This window comes from Helobdella robusta (assembly GCF_000326865.2).
Source record: "Helobdella robusta unplaced genomic scaffold HELROscaffold_32, whole genome shotgun sequence".
NCBI classification, from domain to species: Eukaryota; Metazoa; Annelida; class Clitellata; order Rhynchobdellida; family Glossiphoniidae; genus Helobdella; species Helobdella robusta.
The window spans coordinates 1751267-1765936 of NW_008704589.1; the positions used below are offsets into that span (position 1 = coordinate 1751267).

At 31.8% G+C, this 14670-nt stretch overlaps 3 protein-coding genes across 3 annotated transcripts in view; 2 read left to right on the forward strand and 1 right to left on the reverse strand.

Annotated features, from left to right (window-relative positions):
* HELRODRAFT_82402 (hypothetical protein) overlaps positions 1-7945 on the forward strand; it is a gene marked incomplete at both ends in the record, with an annotated part of 10002 nt that extends 2057 nt beyond the window's left edge. The window contains 21 exons of the mRNA XM_009022614.1: positions 673-753; positions 1096-1156; positions 1247-1387; positions 1652-1768; positions 2027-2082; positions 2188-2254; positions 2582-2661; positions 2940-3026; positions 3315-3417; positions 3702-3788; positions 3999-4055; positions 4221-4327; positions 4744-4838; positions 5262-5357; positions 6001-6226; positions 6388-6484; positions 6692-6853; positions 6983-7104; positions 7267-7365; positions 7606-7696; positions 7826-7945. Coding sequence (XP_009020862.1) covers positions 673-753; positions 1096-1156; positions 1247-1387; positions 1652-1768; positions 2027-2082; positions 2188-2254; positions 2582-2661; positions 2940-3026; positions 3315-3417; positions 3702-3788; positions 3999-4055; positions 4221-4327; positions 4744-4838; positions 5262-5357; positions 6001-6226; positions 6388-6484; positions 6692-6853; positions 6983-7104; positions 7267-7365; positions 7606-7696; positions 7826-7945 — 2152 coding nt within the window. The remainder of the gene's footprint in view (positions 1-672; positions 754-1095; positions 1157-1246; positions 1388-1651; positions 1769-2026; positions 2083-2187; positions 2255-2581; positions 2662-2939; positions 3027-3314; positions 3418-3701; positions 3789-3998; positions 4056-4220; positions 4328-4743; positions 4839-5261; positions 5358-6000; positions 6227-6387; positions 6485-6691; positions 6854-6982; positions 7105-7266; positions 7366-7605; positions 7697-7825) is intronic.
* A 1350-nt stretch (positions 7946-9295) lies between these two features.
* HELRODRAFT_82341 (hypothetical protein) lies at positions 9296-9700 on the reverse strand (the record flags this gene model as incomplete). The annotated part of the gene is made up of 1 exon (XM_009022615.1): positions 9296-9700. A coding segment is annotated over one exon (405 nt), but the record flags the coding sequence as incomplete, so codon positions are not given.
* A 947-nt stretch (positions 9701-10647) lies between these two features.
* Positions 10648-14165, forward strand: HELRODRAFT_175182 (hypothetical protein; the record flags this gene model as incomplete). The annotated part of the gene is made up of 5 exons (XM_009022616.1): positions 10648-10800; positions 11888-11971; positions 12418-12483; positions 12739-12944; positions 14066-14165. The coding sequence occupies 5 exons, from the start codon at positions 10648-10650 to the stop codon at positions 14163-14165; spliced, it is 609 nt and encodes a 202-aa protein (XP_009020864.1).
* Between the last annotated feature and the right edge of the window lie 505 nt (positions 14166-14670).

Genomic DNA, 14670 nt, shown 5'->3' on the forward strand with positions numbered 1-14670 from the left:
ATTGCATTAGAATAAAAAAAATACAAACAAACAAACATACATACATACTACATACATGCATGAATACATACATACATACATACATACATACATACATACATACATACATACATACATACATACATACATACATACATACATACATACATACATACATACATACATACATACATACATACATACATACATACATACATACATACATACATACATACATACATACATACATACATACACACACACACACATACATACATACATACATACATACATACACACTGATTAGAGATTCACTTTAACACTTGAAATGTTCTTGCTACTAAATGATGAATCATCAGTACTTATATTTCAATTTTGCCTTATTTTAAATTATAAATTTGGTGATAAGCTAAAATGATAACAATGATGAATAGGATAGTGCTAAATGATAATGATTAGTGATGAGTTAAAATGATGAATTTTAATGTGATAATGGTAAATGTTGAAAATTGTATGACTATTGTAAATAAGGATCATTTTAATAATGGTATTTTATGCTAAATACTTACTGTGTAGTGAATATTTTTGACATTTTAAGGTTTGTTTGTGTCTCTTTTGGCTGAATTGGTAAATTCGTATTGTTTTTTATTTAATGTATATTTATTTTATTAATGTTCATGTTTTGTTGTACAGTGAGTTAAACAGTAAACTACAAGACAAGTTAGAGATGATAGATGAGGCACTAGACGTCGCCCTATCTAAAACATGCCAAAGGTTTTACTCGTTTTTATTATTTTAATTTAAAATATTTTAAATTATAATTTTTTATAATATGATATAATCATATTTATAGTTAATTATTTATTTATTTCTTTAATTCACTCCTAAACAGCTCTATTTTTATTTATATCTGCTCACATGTTTAACTCTCCTTTCTACCTCCTCTCTATTTTTTCGTTTTCTCTCTCTCTGTTTCTCTCTCTCTCTCTCTCTGTTTCTCACTCTCTCTCTCTTTTACTTTCTTTCTCTCTCTCTCTCTCTGTTTCTCTCTCTCTCTCTCTCTCTCTGTTTCTCTCTCTCTCTCTCTCTCAATTTATTTTATTTTTTTTATTGCAGATTTGACAATTCATATTATTCAAGAATACAACAGGCCTATAGGCTTCTTGGAAAAACCCAGGTTATTATTATTATATTATTATATTATATTATTATGATTATTACAATTATTAATTCTTTATTTAATATTAATTAATTATTATTGGCGCAGGTTGCGTCAGACCAGTTACACATGCATTACATGAGTTGCATACACAACATAGCATTCAATAAGGTCCTTGGCTATGTTGAGTTGTGCTCTGGCAAGGGAGATGGATCGTTCCAGAAGAAACAATTCACTGACTTGTGTCAAGTTTGTGTCTTTGTTGTTTCTGTTGTTGTTGTTGTTGTTGTTTGGATTTTGTTGTTGTTTGTTGGGATTTTTGGGATTTTGTTGTTGTTTTTGTTTGATTTTGTTGTTGTTGTTGCTACATGTTATGTTAACAACAACTTCATTCATAATCAGCATCAGAATTTATAACCGATGATTACATTTTTTGAAATCTACAAGGTCAAACACAACAAACAACAACAAAAAAACAAAAAAAAACGACAAACAAACAACTACTACAAACAGTTTATCAAATCGGAGGTCTTCATGCCCTGTTTGATTGATCTGTGCAAGGCTCTCTGGCAGGTTGCCCTCTGCTACAAGAAGACTCTCGACTGGCACATCAAACATGACAATGAGGAGGTCTTTCTTCTTAGAGGTCTGCTATTATTTTCCGACTAATGTTTTTGGTCAATTTTATTGTAATTGTTGTTATCATCAGCATTATAAACGTTGTTTTTTAAAGGGATTGCGAATTTTTTGAAAACTTTTATCAGCCTACAAATATTATAATGTGAATAGTTATGGCGTTGAATATTGTCATTCCAACAAGTTTAGAACACCTTTATTATTATAAAGACTATTATATGGACTATCCAAACAGCTGCCTCGCCAGCCAAGCCGACACCTGGAGCCAGCAACCACAACAATGTGACGACGACATCGGCCACAACAACGTTACTTCCGTCTTTGTACGGTAGTAGCGACAACAACAACAGCAGCAGCATCAGCAGCATCAATAACAGCAGTACGGATAACATCATGCAGTTGGATATCTCGAGCATTCAGTACATTAGAAACAAGCTGGAGGTCGGAAAGACGAGATTATGGGGAGAAATACAGCAGAAGGTTTGCAGCTACTGCAGCAACTACTGCAGTAATAGAACTAGCAGTAGTAGCAGCAGTGGTAATAATAGTAGTAGTAACAGTAGTAGTAGTAGTAGTAGTAGTTTTCTTTAAAAAAGTTATCAAAGTTTTGTTTGCCTAATTTGTTACGCTGCAGTGGTTACATGCATTTCCATTGCAGCAGAGCCCTTGCAATGAACAATTCCACATTCGCATCATCATTACGACAGCAATATTGAAAGTCTTTTAATATAATTATAATTATTATTTTTACTTATGTTTATTATTTATAATTATAATTATTATTTATATTGTTATTATACTATAAAGGTAAAGACCTACTTACTTGCCATTGATTTGAGCCACTTTAAGTATGACGTCTTCATCAGAGTTCTCGATGTTACTAACAGGTCCTATAAGTTATTTCGTTATCTCATTAATTATTGTTATTAAATTATTATTATTATTAAATAATTAAATATTTATATAATTAAAGGAGTTATTCAATTTTGTGCTACTAGTTTTTAAAAAATTTTCATGAAAACATATGTTCGTTGTGCTATTATTATTGGTTGTTTTCATTTGCTCATTTGTTATTATTATTATTTATTATTATTATTTATTATTACAATTATTATTATTTATTATTACAACTATTATTATTATAATTAGTTTTATTGTTATCAAGGTTAATGAAAGTGGGTGATGAGTTTTGCTCCAGTCACTCAGAGGGTCTCAATGAATCAATGCGCAAACAGAGTATCAACTATTTTAGGTAAATTAGGGAACTTAGGGATGTACTTTTGAAACTTTTTTGAATAAATATCAGCGTTACATATCTTTGTTTATAAAAAAAAATGGGTAGAAATTTATTCAATGCATTTTATAGAATGTATTGTTTTGAGCTCATAAGCATAAGTTGGATAATTTCATGAAGTTTTGTGGTCATTGTTTTCTAAATGTTTTTTATATTATAATGATTCATTCATTCATTCATACATACATTCATTTATTTATTCGTTCGTTTGTTCTTTCGTTCATCCATTTGTTCAACCGACCAAAGAACCTACCATCAATCTCGTTTGGAAGAACTCCGCATGTTCATGCACAATGAAGGCTGGGAGGTCTGCCCTGTTAAATGTGGTTTCAACATCTTCATGTTACACGTAAGTTTTTGTGTGTGCGTGTTTGTGTGTGTGTGTGTGTCTGTGTGTGTCTGTGTGTGTGATAAAGATGATATCAAGGCTATGTATGTAAACATGTAAATTCGCTCTACTGAGGTGTTTTGATAATCTTCAACAAATCAGAGCAGTTAGACGCCATTTGACATTTGATTTTGCAAAACACTTACTTACAGTTTTGTTTGCAAAGCTATTGTTTACTGCCACCTAATTTTATGCATGGAAGTATATGGAATGTAATCTCACCTGGATTGATCGCCATCCTACAGGAGTTCAAGTTTTTCAAAATTTCCAACACGTCAACCTCCAACATTCCAACAAACGCCAGCTTTCAAATCGTACCTAACCTCTCCTACGTTTCAAGCACTCCAGCTTCTTTCTCACTCACATCCACCCCATACAACATCAACAGCAGTAGCATTAAAAACGACAACAACAATAACAACATCGTTGTCGTTGCTTCATCCGTTACTAACTCCTACAACAGCAACAACAACAGTACTGCTGGTGGTGGTGGTAGTACTGGTAACGATGGTAATTCTCTCCTGCAGAATTCATTTGTTAAGTATTGCGAAACCGGAAGTCCGTTTGATATTCAGCTCGATGAGGATAGTAACGAGGACGTGATGGAGGAAGATGAGAAGGTGATGATTATGATGGTGATGACGGTGATGATGACTATGATGATGGTAATGATGATGGTTGGTGGGTGGTGACGATAATCGCATGGTCAGGGTCACATGACACAAAATCACATGATCACTTGACAGAGAGTAGGAAGCATGGAGAGCCAGCTTCTTCACAACAACCACCTGCAAAAAGATGGAACCACATCAGACAGTGATGATGATGTGCCCGACGAGTTGAAGCAGCAGTTTGTTCATGAAGGCACTGGGTATGTCCATTTTTTCAAAAACCAAATTTTTTTTCTCTGAATTTTATGCAAATTTTTAAACTTTATTGTTTTCTGTTAGTGTTTTTTAATGTTGTTGATCGTTTTGTCCATCATTAATTTCATTTGAATTTTTTGTTTTGTCTTTCAGTTTAATTAATATTTTAATAAAATTTAGCTTACATATAATTTAGATTTTAAAATCTACTACTATACGCTATACAATGAGATGATTTTATCTCTAACTGTGTGTAAATCAATAAAACCAACGATCGGGTACTTGCTTGTGTTAGTGTTTGTTGTTCTCAAGTTTAGAAATTCCTGAGGTGTAATTATTATTAAATTTTATTTTACAATTGGTTTTAAATTAAATTCACTCTTTGTATTAAAATTTAAATTGATTCCACTTTTCACTCCAGAGACCTTCCAGTACCAAAGTCACCCGTTCTGCCGAAAATCAATCCTCTATGTCCACTTATTACAAACACGGCCCTCACTATATGCAGATTGTTTGGTTGGTTGGTTGGCTGGCTGGTTGGTTGGCTAACTGGCTGATTGTTTGGTTGATTGGCTGGCTAGCTGGTTGTTTGGTTGGCTGGTTGTTTGGTTGGCTGGTTGGTTTTTTGGTTGATTGGCTGGTTGGCTAGCTGGCTGGTTGGTTGGTTGACTGGCTGATTGGTTGGTTGGTGCACTGCTACTAACTTTTTTTCTTCGTGGTTTTTTTAAAATATTTTTTAAATTATCTGCTAATTTTTATTTGATGGGGAAAAATTTAATGAAGTTTTTAAAATTTGAATTTTTTTTTTAGACTTTTTTATGCACGTTGCTTAATAATATTGTTAGTTAACTACACTGTGCATTTATAGATTCGTAATTATAGTTTATAAATATAATTCACACAAAAAATTATAATAGAAAAACGTCATACCACCACCAGGTCGATACATGCAAATGTTATACGCCCTACAATCCATTTCCTATGACGTCATCGTCTGTATGACGCATCTCTTCAATTATTATTTAATATCTGTTGGTTTTTATTGATTTTTATTGTTTAATAATTTTAATTTCCGTATTATTTTAATGTTATGTTTTCTTAAATTTTCATTGTTACTTATGCTGCTATCGTTTAATCTGGTTTTTAAATGTTTTTTTTCTCAACAGATTTACACATTTTTTAGCTGTGATGCAGAAAAGGTGACTAGATTTATATTTTTATTTACATATTTTTTTCTCTAATTTTCTATCTACCTGTTTTTAACTGTCAGTCTTTCTGTCTGTCTGTCTGTCTGTCTGTCTGTCTGTTTGTCTGTCTGTCTATCTATCTATCTATCCATCCATCCATCCATCCATCCATCCATCCATCTATCTATATCATCTACTTATTTATTATATAGTTTCATATATAATTTCATATCATTGTACTTTCGTTGTTTTCAGTTCAGATTCATTTTGATCCATCATTATCCAATTTTTATCATTCCATCTATGCAATAATAAAAACACGTATCTACGTATCCATCTTTAGTGTACATTCAAAATTGCCCATAAGTTCGTTTCATGCTCCCAGGCTCCAGCGAATCTCTTGACTCCTAAACTAAAAGCCTGCATACGTCTCATAGACATGGAGTTGATCCAACACAAACAAAACGACAACATTGTAGTCAATGGCATAGAATTCACGCCTAAGAACGTTAACGACGCCACTGCAGACAACATCGGCAGTACAAGTAGCACACATCAGGGTACGCCTGTTAGTACTGGCCATGGTGCAAGTAGATCAAGTACAAGCAGTGGCAGACGTGCCAGGATAGAGTTGGTGCATCTCTCTTCACTGATAAGACTCGATTCGGCTGATGATTTGTTTGGTCTTAGGTCGAGGATTGTTGCTACAGAGTCCTTGTTAGTTTTGTGAAGATATATTGTCTGTGTGTGGTGTGTGTGTGAGATGATGTGTGTGTGTATGTGGTGATGTGTGTGTGCGTGTAATGATATATGTGGTGATTTGTGTATGTGACGATGTATTTATATGTGATTACGATACGTAATATTGTTTCCAATAGAATATTCATGTCAGAACAGTTCAAAGCTTTAAAGCCCTACCTCTACGAAGCTCTCCCAATAGAGAAGAAGGGATTTCTTGAGCAGTATTTTCTTCATGTCTGTTTGAAATTGATAACTTTTTTTAAATGTGTATTAAATAAAGTGCATTTCCAACAAATGCATGCGTCCGAGATCGCGTTTAATAACAAGTCTAAATTTTATTGAAACAACATTTCTTCGATGACGTTTGTAATGTTGTAACTGATGATAAGGACGATGATAACGATTACGACGATGATGAAAGTGAAATGAACGAACGTGCAGACGATGAACATAGTGAGTGACATACGCCGGCCTATCTACTATCCAGTTGTGTTTGATTCATTGAAACTTGACGTCTGCTTGGACATGATGGTCACACAGGTCAGGTGGGATATCAAGGAGATTATGTCGCAGCATTCAACATACGTCGACGCTATGCTCAACGTTTGCAACTTTTATTTTTATTCAAAAGTTTGTTGTTGGACATTTGAGAAGAGCTAGAATGAAAATGTTTATAAATGTGATTCAGCACATTCTGGTCTAGACTATTAGTTTTTATGTTTAATTATGCAGGAAATAAAAAAATTCCAATTGAAGCTGTCCGAATTTTCCAAGTCATTCCCAATTCCAACTCCAGTGAATGACTGCTTGTGGGAGCAGGTGTCCAGGGTGTGCAATCAAACTCTCGTGGAAGGGTTCGTCTCGAATACGCCTTTACTTTATTTCTGCAAACATTCTTATTTCTATTTTTTGCTCAATTAAGACAACTTTAATCCAGAATTAATTATATATATATATATATATATATATATATATATATATATATATATATATATATATATATATACATTTTTAAGGTTCTCAGCAGCGAAGAAATGCACCAACGAAGGCAGAGCGCTGATGATGCTAGACTACCAACAGTTTCTCATCAAATTTGAAAAATTCACCACACTCCGGTATAACATCTCGTTGTCTTCAAATTCAGTTTTAAATTCTGAAAATTTATTCTCAAGTTCCGATAAAGCAATTTAAACTTGATGAGTGTATGTGATGTACATCTAACACCGCTCGAACCGAAGATTAAATTCTATTGAGAGAGAAATAAATTTACGCAAGCTTCAGACTTAGATTACTTGATTAAAATTATCATTTTAATTGTTTGTTGTTCACAAAAAAAATTTGTTCAACATCTCCAGTCCAATACCAGGCCGAGATTACGTAGAGGGTTACATAAAGGCCTTCTATCTGCCTGAAAATCAGCTGGAAACGTGGATTGCCGAACGAAAAGTATGCTTTGTAGTTTGAATTGTAATGCGAAATATTGAAGTTTATGTTTAAAACGCGAGAAATTTCTTTTAATTTTAGGAAATTTACTTTAATTTAATTGGTTAATTAATCTATTTTTTTGTTTGTTAGGAATACACTCCGAAACAATTACTATCCCTCGTTACGTGCTTGGGACATATAAGCAAGAAAACGAAACAGAAGCTGCTGTCTAGCGTCGACGACACGACAAACGACAAAATCAAAAGGTAGTTTTGCCGCAAGGACCACCGCCGCTACTACGATCAGTCCATTGTTATTTGTGAATTGCAATTGTTTTTTCCACTCACTATGTCTATTTCATGCTCTTATTAAGAGAGTTGTATTTACGATTTAATTTACATTTTTCGCGATATTATATGATTGTTCATTCATTTATTTATTTAAACGTTTATTTCTTTATTTAATTCATTTAGTTATTCATTTATTCATTCATTTGTATACATTAAATTCAGATTAGATTCACTAATTAATATTAAATAAATCATGAACACCATTGTAAACCATTCCATTTTGGCTAACAAAATTATACTACTTTTGCTTGGTTGTCAATTTAAATTTTGAAAATTAATTGTGATTGATTGATTTATTTCCTAAACAGGGCAGTATACGTTAGATACTAAAATAATATTTTCAAACTTCAACTTAATCCTGCCCTATAGATTTTGGTCAAAGTGTTAATTTGCTAAAATCACTAATAAATCACATATTACTCAAATCTAAATTAAATTTTTTAAGCTGATATAATTTTTTTCATTTTAACATGACAAATAAATAAATAAAACAAATACTTACACTTGAAAATGGATGTAAAACCGTCCAGTCGGCACTTAAGCTACTTACAAAATATCACATATTAAAACAGCACAACTTGACGACTCAATAATTTTGTCCGTTGTATCTTGGATTAGTGTAGTTGGTGCAGGCAGACCAACCGCTGCTGCACCCAGCATACGCGTCAAGATTCGTACCGCCGTTGTATCTACTGCATTGGCCTCCCTGCGGTTGCGTGTAACTGGAGTCGACATTGCAGCACCCTCTGTTGCAGCACGTTGCCTGGTTGAGAGATGCTCTGTTCACGTCGACGCCGCTCATTGGGTTCGCACTGAATGAAGTAGCTTGGGGCCCATATGTTGCATTCGCCTGGAAGGAGTTACAATTTATGTTAAAAATTGTACTTGCCTGCACTGAGCCTTGTCTGTTGTTGTACGTGCCGTTTGTGACGAGCAGGTTTTGATTTAAATTTTGCATCCTGTTTTTTTGAAAATTCCACGTTGTCACTGCTGACGGATTGTATTCATCAACCCCCCTGGAAGTGTTTTGTGCTGCTTGGTGCGGAACCACGTTCATTTGAGGTGCGAGATTATTCATGACATCTGCTCCTGCGTAAGCGACGTTTGAATGATTAACGAAGCTGGGATCAAAGTCGTAGCCGCTGCAGTTGAAATTGCTCTGGTCATATGAAATCGTTTCATCCTCGTTACTGCTTGCCGTATAAGCATAGTTCATTGTGGGCACCTTTCGGTTAGATTCGTTATCTTGTTTTTCTTTCTGCTTCCTATTTCTTATCCGTTTGATCGGCTTTCTTTGCTTGAAATCTCCTTTCATGAAATCGTCTACGCAGTCCGGATGAATGGACCAAAAATTGCATTTGCCGTATTCAGCTCTTCCACTTTTGATGAAGCATTTATTGGACGACAAATTGTGACGAATGCTATTTTTCCATGGAAGAGGTCTGGCCTTATTTCCACCCCTTTTTGGAGATTGCTTTTTTTTCGTCTTATTCTTTGAAATTTCCGATAGCTGGTGGGAGAAATGTGCTTCAATATAGTCATATATTTCTCCCAGCATCAATTTTCTCTCTGGAGAATCCAAAATAGCAGCCGAAATCATTTTTATATAGACATTCAAAGCATTTCTACCCCTTTTACGCACGTATTGAAGCCTTGGCGCCACGGCGTTATCCATTCGTAAATGGATATAGTTATCAACTATATCCACAGTAATTAGTTCGAATTAAAAATTTAGCTCAATCAACTGATTCCAAAAATTTGATGGTGGATTTAATTGATGTTTCATTCGCTTATATACGAATACCGGAATAATTGTGCCATATGTGGATTGTATCGATAACATGTCGTTTTGTTAAACTATGTATGCAGTAAAAACTAAACATCATGTCAGTTTAATCCCTGACCTGCATTGCATAATGTACCCTACCTTGCTCGTGCACACCGTTAGCCTAACGCTCAATATTGCGTAATGATCTTGAGCATCACATCCGTTTTTAAACCGCTACTCGGCTGATGTTTTGTTTGGATTCTGTGACACCAGTATCTCTAACTGTTACACTTAACTAACCATAATAACTGATTGTAAAATTATAGCCGACGATATACTTTAACTACTTGCAACCTTAAACTTTTATAATGGCCTGAAAAACCGAAACAATACTAGTTTAATCGCTGCATTAAGAAGCGTATATTCCATTAAAAACTTTAACTCATTTTCTAGTATCAAAGCAACTATACAGGACACAAAAATAAATAATTCATGATGAATTTCCCTGATTAATAACTGTATAGCCGCTATATAGCCGTGCGAGGTAGAGTTTTGTACGTGTAATTCATTGATCTCTGGGGATCGATATTGTAGATGTCAGTAAGCACATGAACAACTTCAGCAGAAGTTTTAAAAGTTTTGAAAGCACTTTTTTTGTTATCCTGTTCACTTTTGTTTCAATAAAGGTGTTGTCGAAACTTTTCGTATTTTTCGTTTGTTTTAGATCGAAAAATAAATATTTAAAAATTAATATTGTAAAATCGATTTGGATGAAATATTAAAATGAATTAATTTACGTATTATTTTAATAATTTTTAAAGATAATTTTACTTTAATTTCCGACTTTTGAAACGATGAATAATTCTACAACTTTGAAGACTACAACGTCTGTTGTGGTGGTGAGCAATTGCAAGAAGTTTGAGGCAAACATTTTCAATAAATTAAAATGTCAGAACTGTTTCAAATCTAAAGAAGAACACTCGGCCAGTGCTCTAGAAAATACAAAAGTGAGATTGTTTAGTTTTAGTTTATTTTAGTTTTGAATTTGTATTATAGTAAAGAACTGTAATTGATTTTATAATTTAAAAATTGAATCTTTTTATTATTTTAATTTGATTTATAAAAAAATGTATATTTTATTGAAATCTGCTATTTATTTTTTTATATTTTATCACATTTGATTTGTTTGATGCTGATCATTTTTGGTGGCTTTTGTGATAATTATAAAGATTATTTCTTAAAATAAATAAAATGATTTGTGTTAACTTGCGATCGCGACCACTAAATGAGAATGAGAAAGAAAGAATCAAAGTTTGCAAATCATGAATCATGTGATATTACAAAATTTATGTTAAAAGTGACTTAAACTTTTTTTTGTCACACACACACACACATGTACAAACAAACACACACAAGCAAACACACACACACACACATCTTCACAAGTAATGTCATTAGATAGCTTATATTAGACATGCTTGCTTAAAGTAATGAGACAATTTATGCATCATTATTCGCTTGTTATTTATTATTATTCTTATTATTTTAATTCTTCATATTATTACTTTTTTATTTTTGGTTCTTTTTATTATTATAGTGTGATTTAATTCAAGAGGGTTTTATTTTTATTAATCCTTTTATAATTTTATGTACACCAGATCTACAAAAGAAGTTTTATGTTACAGACATTTGAATAAATATAATTTCCTTGGCTCTTATTAACTTTTATAAAACTTTTATGATCATATCTATTTTTTTTATATTTTACGCAAATATGTGTTATGTGTTTTTATTTGTTGTTGTTGCTGCTGTGGTTGTGAGTATTGCTGTCTTATGTTTGTTTTTTTTAATCATTTTATTTTCTTTTTTCTTATTGTATTTTTCTCTTTTCACTGACTAACCATTAACAATTTAACTTTTTTATATAATAAAATTTCAAGAAAATTACAAATGTGCTTTAGATTTTTTCATTTAAATTTTTATTTTTATCTTCACAAATTAATAATATCCAGCAATAATAGCAATAACAATGATTAATAATAAATAAAAAAATACAAAATATATTTTATAAAACAATTTGAAACAATTTCATAGAATGCAAGAAAAGTTGTCATGTACAGTTACCTCTTTGTGGCTCCAAACAGTTTTGACTTTAATAGTCCACTTGACAGGACTAAGGTTTTTTATTTGTTTGTTTGTTTGTTTGCCTGTTTAATTGTTTGATGTACTGCTTGTTTTAATACTTTTTTTTCATTATTGCATATTATGTCCCGTGTTAATTCATTTGATGTTTTTTTGCTGTTGTTTTTTTGTGTTACAATTAGCATTGGAACACTGTGTAAGATTTATTGTGTGTTTTGAGTTAAATTTTCTTCAGTTTTAATGTCTTTCTTTGGCTATGTGAGTGGTTTGTGATGCATTTTACTAAAGTTTATTATTTATGTATTGTTCTATTTTGTTTTAAATGATTAAACATTTGTTTTACAATAGTTTTTATTAAAGTTTGTTATGACTAATGTTTTGTTCAACCTTTGTTAAAGATTTTTTTTTATCTGTGTATTGTTTTGCTGTTAATCCTGCTATGTTTACAGTCAGTGTATAAAATTTTTCATCTATTTTTTCAGAGATGGCAAAGGAGATTGTTTGTGCTGTATGATGATGGAGAGCTGACATATTCTGTTGATGAGAATGTAAGATATTTATTTTGTTCTGTTTCAGGGTTGGTTAAATCATAGTGAAATATAGGTTAAATTATAGTGAAATATAACAATTTTTTGTCGTAATACAGAAATGATTAAGTTTAGATAGTGGTGTAGGTTTTAGTATACTAAATTCACTTTTGAACCATAAAAATTAGATCTTAGATTAGATTTTGTGAAAAAATATTGTTTTTTGTTTTGACAGTTTTAATGTAATAACATCATTTTAATGTAATAACCATTAAGTGTTATGACAAAATTAGTGCTAAAATTATATGCTTGCAATATTGCAATCAGTTTGGGACAGTGCCACAAGGGGTCATAGACATGAATAAATGTAAGGAGCTGAAGTACGCCGAGCAGATAACAACACACCGACATTCAATGCTCATCGTTGCTGATGACAACAGTAAGACTTATATTAAAGGGTCTTGTCAGGAAGAATTTGACAGGTGCTTGTTTGCTTGCAGAAAAATTTCATTTATTTTTCTTTTATTGTTTTGTAGAAATTTTTTTTTAGTTTTTCTTGTTTTGTTTTACTTTGTTGTTTATGCTTTAATGAGCTTTTTTTCTGGTTTTAAAACCACCATTTAAGAGTGTTTTTGTTGGTTTGATTAAAATGGTTTTGATAAATTATCCATTTGGTTGTTTTATTGTTTTTAAGGATTTTTAATAAATAGTTATTTTCAAATAGAAATTTGATCAGATAACATGGGTAAGATGATTTTATGAGATAATGATGGTATGATCTTCATGATGAATTTGCCTATTTACTTTTTAGGATGAATTCAAATTTTTTCAATTCTTAAAATGACAAATAAGTTTAACACATTTTCATGATTTACTCATTTGTTTTAAATCTTCAAAGGTGGTTCAAAAAGTTAGAAAAAGTGATGAATGAGTCGAAACCAGTGAAGTCAAAAAGAAATTTTGTCATAACTCACAGCTTATCATATGATAAAAATTACCCTGTATGTGCATTTTATGAATTTTTTTTCATTTTGCTTTTGTTATTTATTTTTTAAAATTTCTTTTTTATTTTTTTATAACAATAAATATATATATGTATGTGTGTGTGTGCGTCTGTGTGTGCGTGTGTTTGTGTGTGTGTGTGCAGTTTATAAGCTGTTTGATTTATTATAGAAGAAATTTTATGTGAATAAGTTTTAATGAGAATATTGGGTTAAATTTACTCATTTCAAGACTTTCCTATCTAATTAAATCAACACAGTTTATTCATTTATAATCCATTGAAGATTGTTTTATTGTTATTTTTTTACTACACTCCCATCATTATTAATGCTGTTAATGTCATCAATAATAATATTATTAACGATAACAAAACATTCATGTTGTTGTTATTGACGTTATTTGTTGTCGTAATTGTTGTTGTTGTAATTGTTGTTATATTCAATATTTCAGCACATCCAAAACAGCAACGTAGATAGGAATTTTAGCGGCCCAAACAACTGGGCACCGACGTCATCAACAACTTCACTTGCGACTCCAACCACAATTTTGCATTACTCCAAAATGTTGAATGGATTATCTAAGAAGCTACAAACAACAGCAGCAACAACGATGACTGCATCGACGACGAAAACTACATCAACTGCAAAATTTACAAGTGGACTTTCTGCTTCTGCAAGTTTGTCCTGTTCTTGAGTTTCTAAATTTTTGTTTTACGATTGTTTTATTCTTGGTCTGTTTTTACTTTTTTTATTTGTACTAATTTGACAAAACTAAATAAATTATTGATTCATCAAAAAAAAGAAAAACTCATTTAGAAAAACAAATTTAAACAATAATTTTCAAGATGAACTAGATGAATCATCAACAAACATCAGTAGCAGCAACAACAATCGTATGCCATACAAAATGCTGCGAAGAATGAAGACAAGGGGTGAGTATATTGGCAGCAGCAACAACAGTAGCTACCACAACAGCCACAGCAGCAACTTTAGTAGCCAGAGCAGCAGCAACAACAACAGCAGAATGAGGTTGGCACAAGGTGATAGTAATGGATCGAAAAGTTTAAAGAAAAGTGTTAGCCTCATTAATTTTCATAGTAAGTGTTTTTTTCTTCTTTTCTTTTGATATATATTAAAAGTAATAAATTGAATATAATTTGAATTTTTGGTGGTTTATTTATATTAACCATTCCACAAAAGACAACCT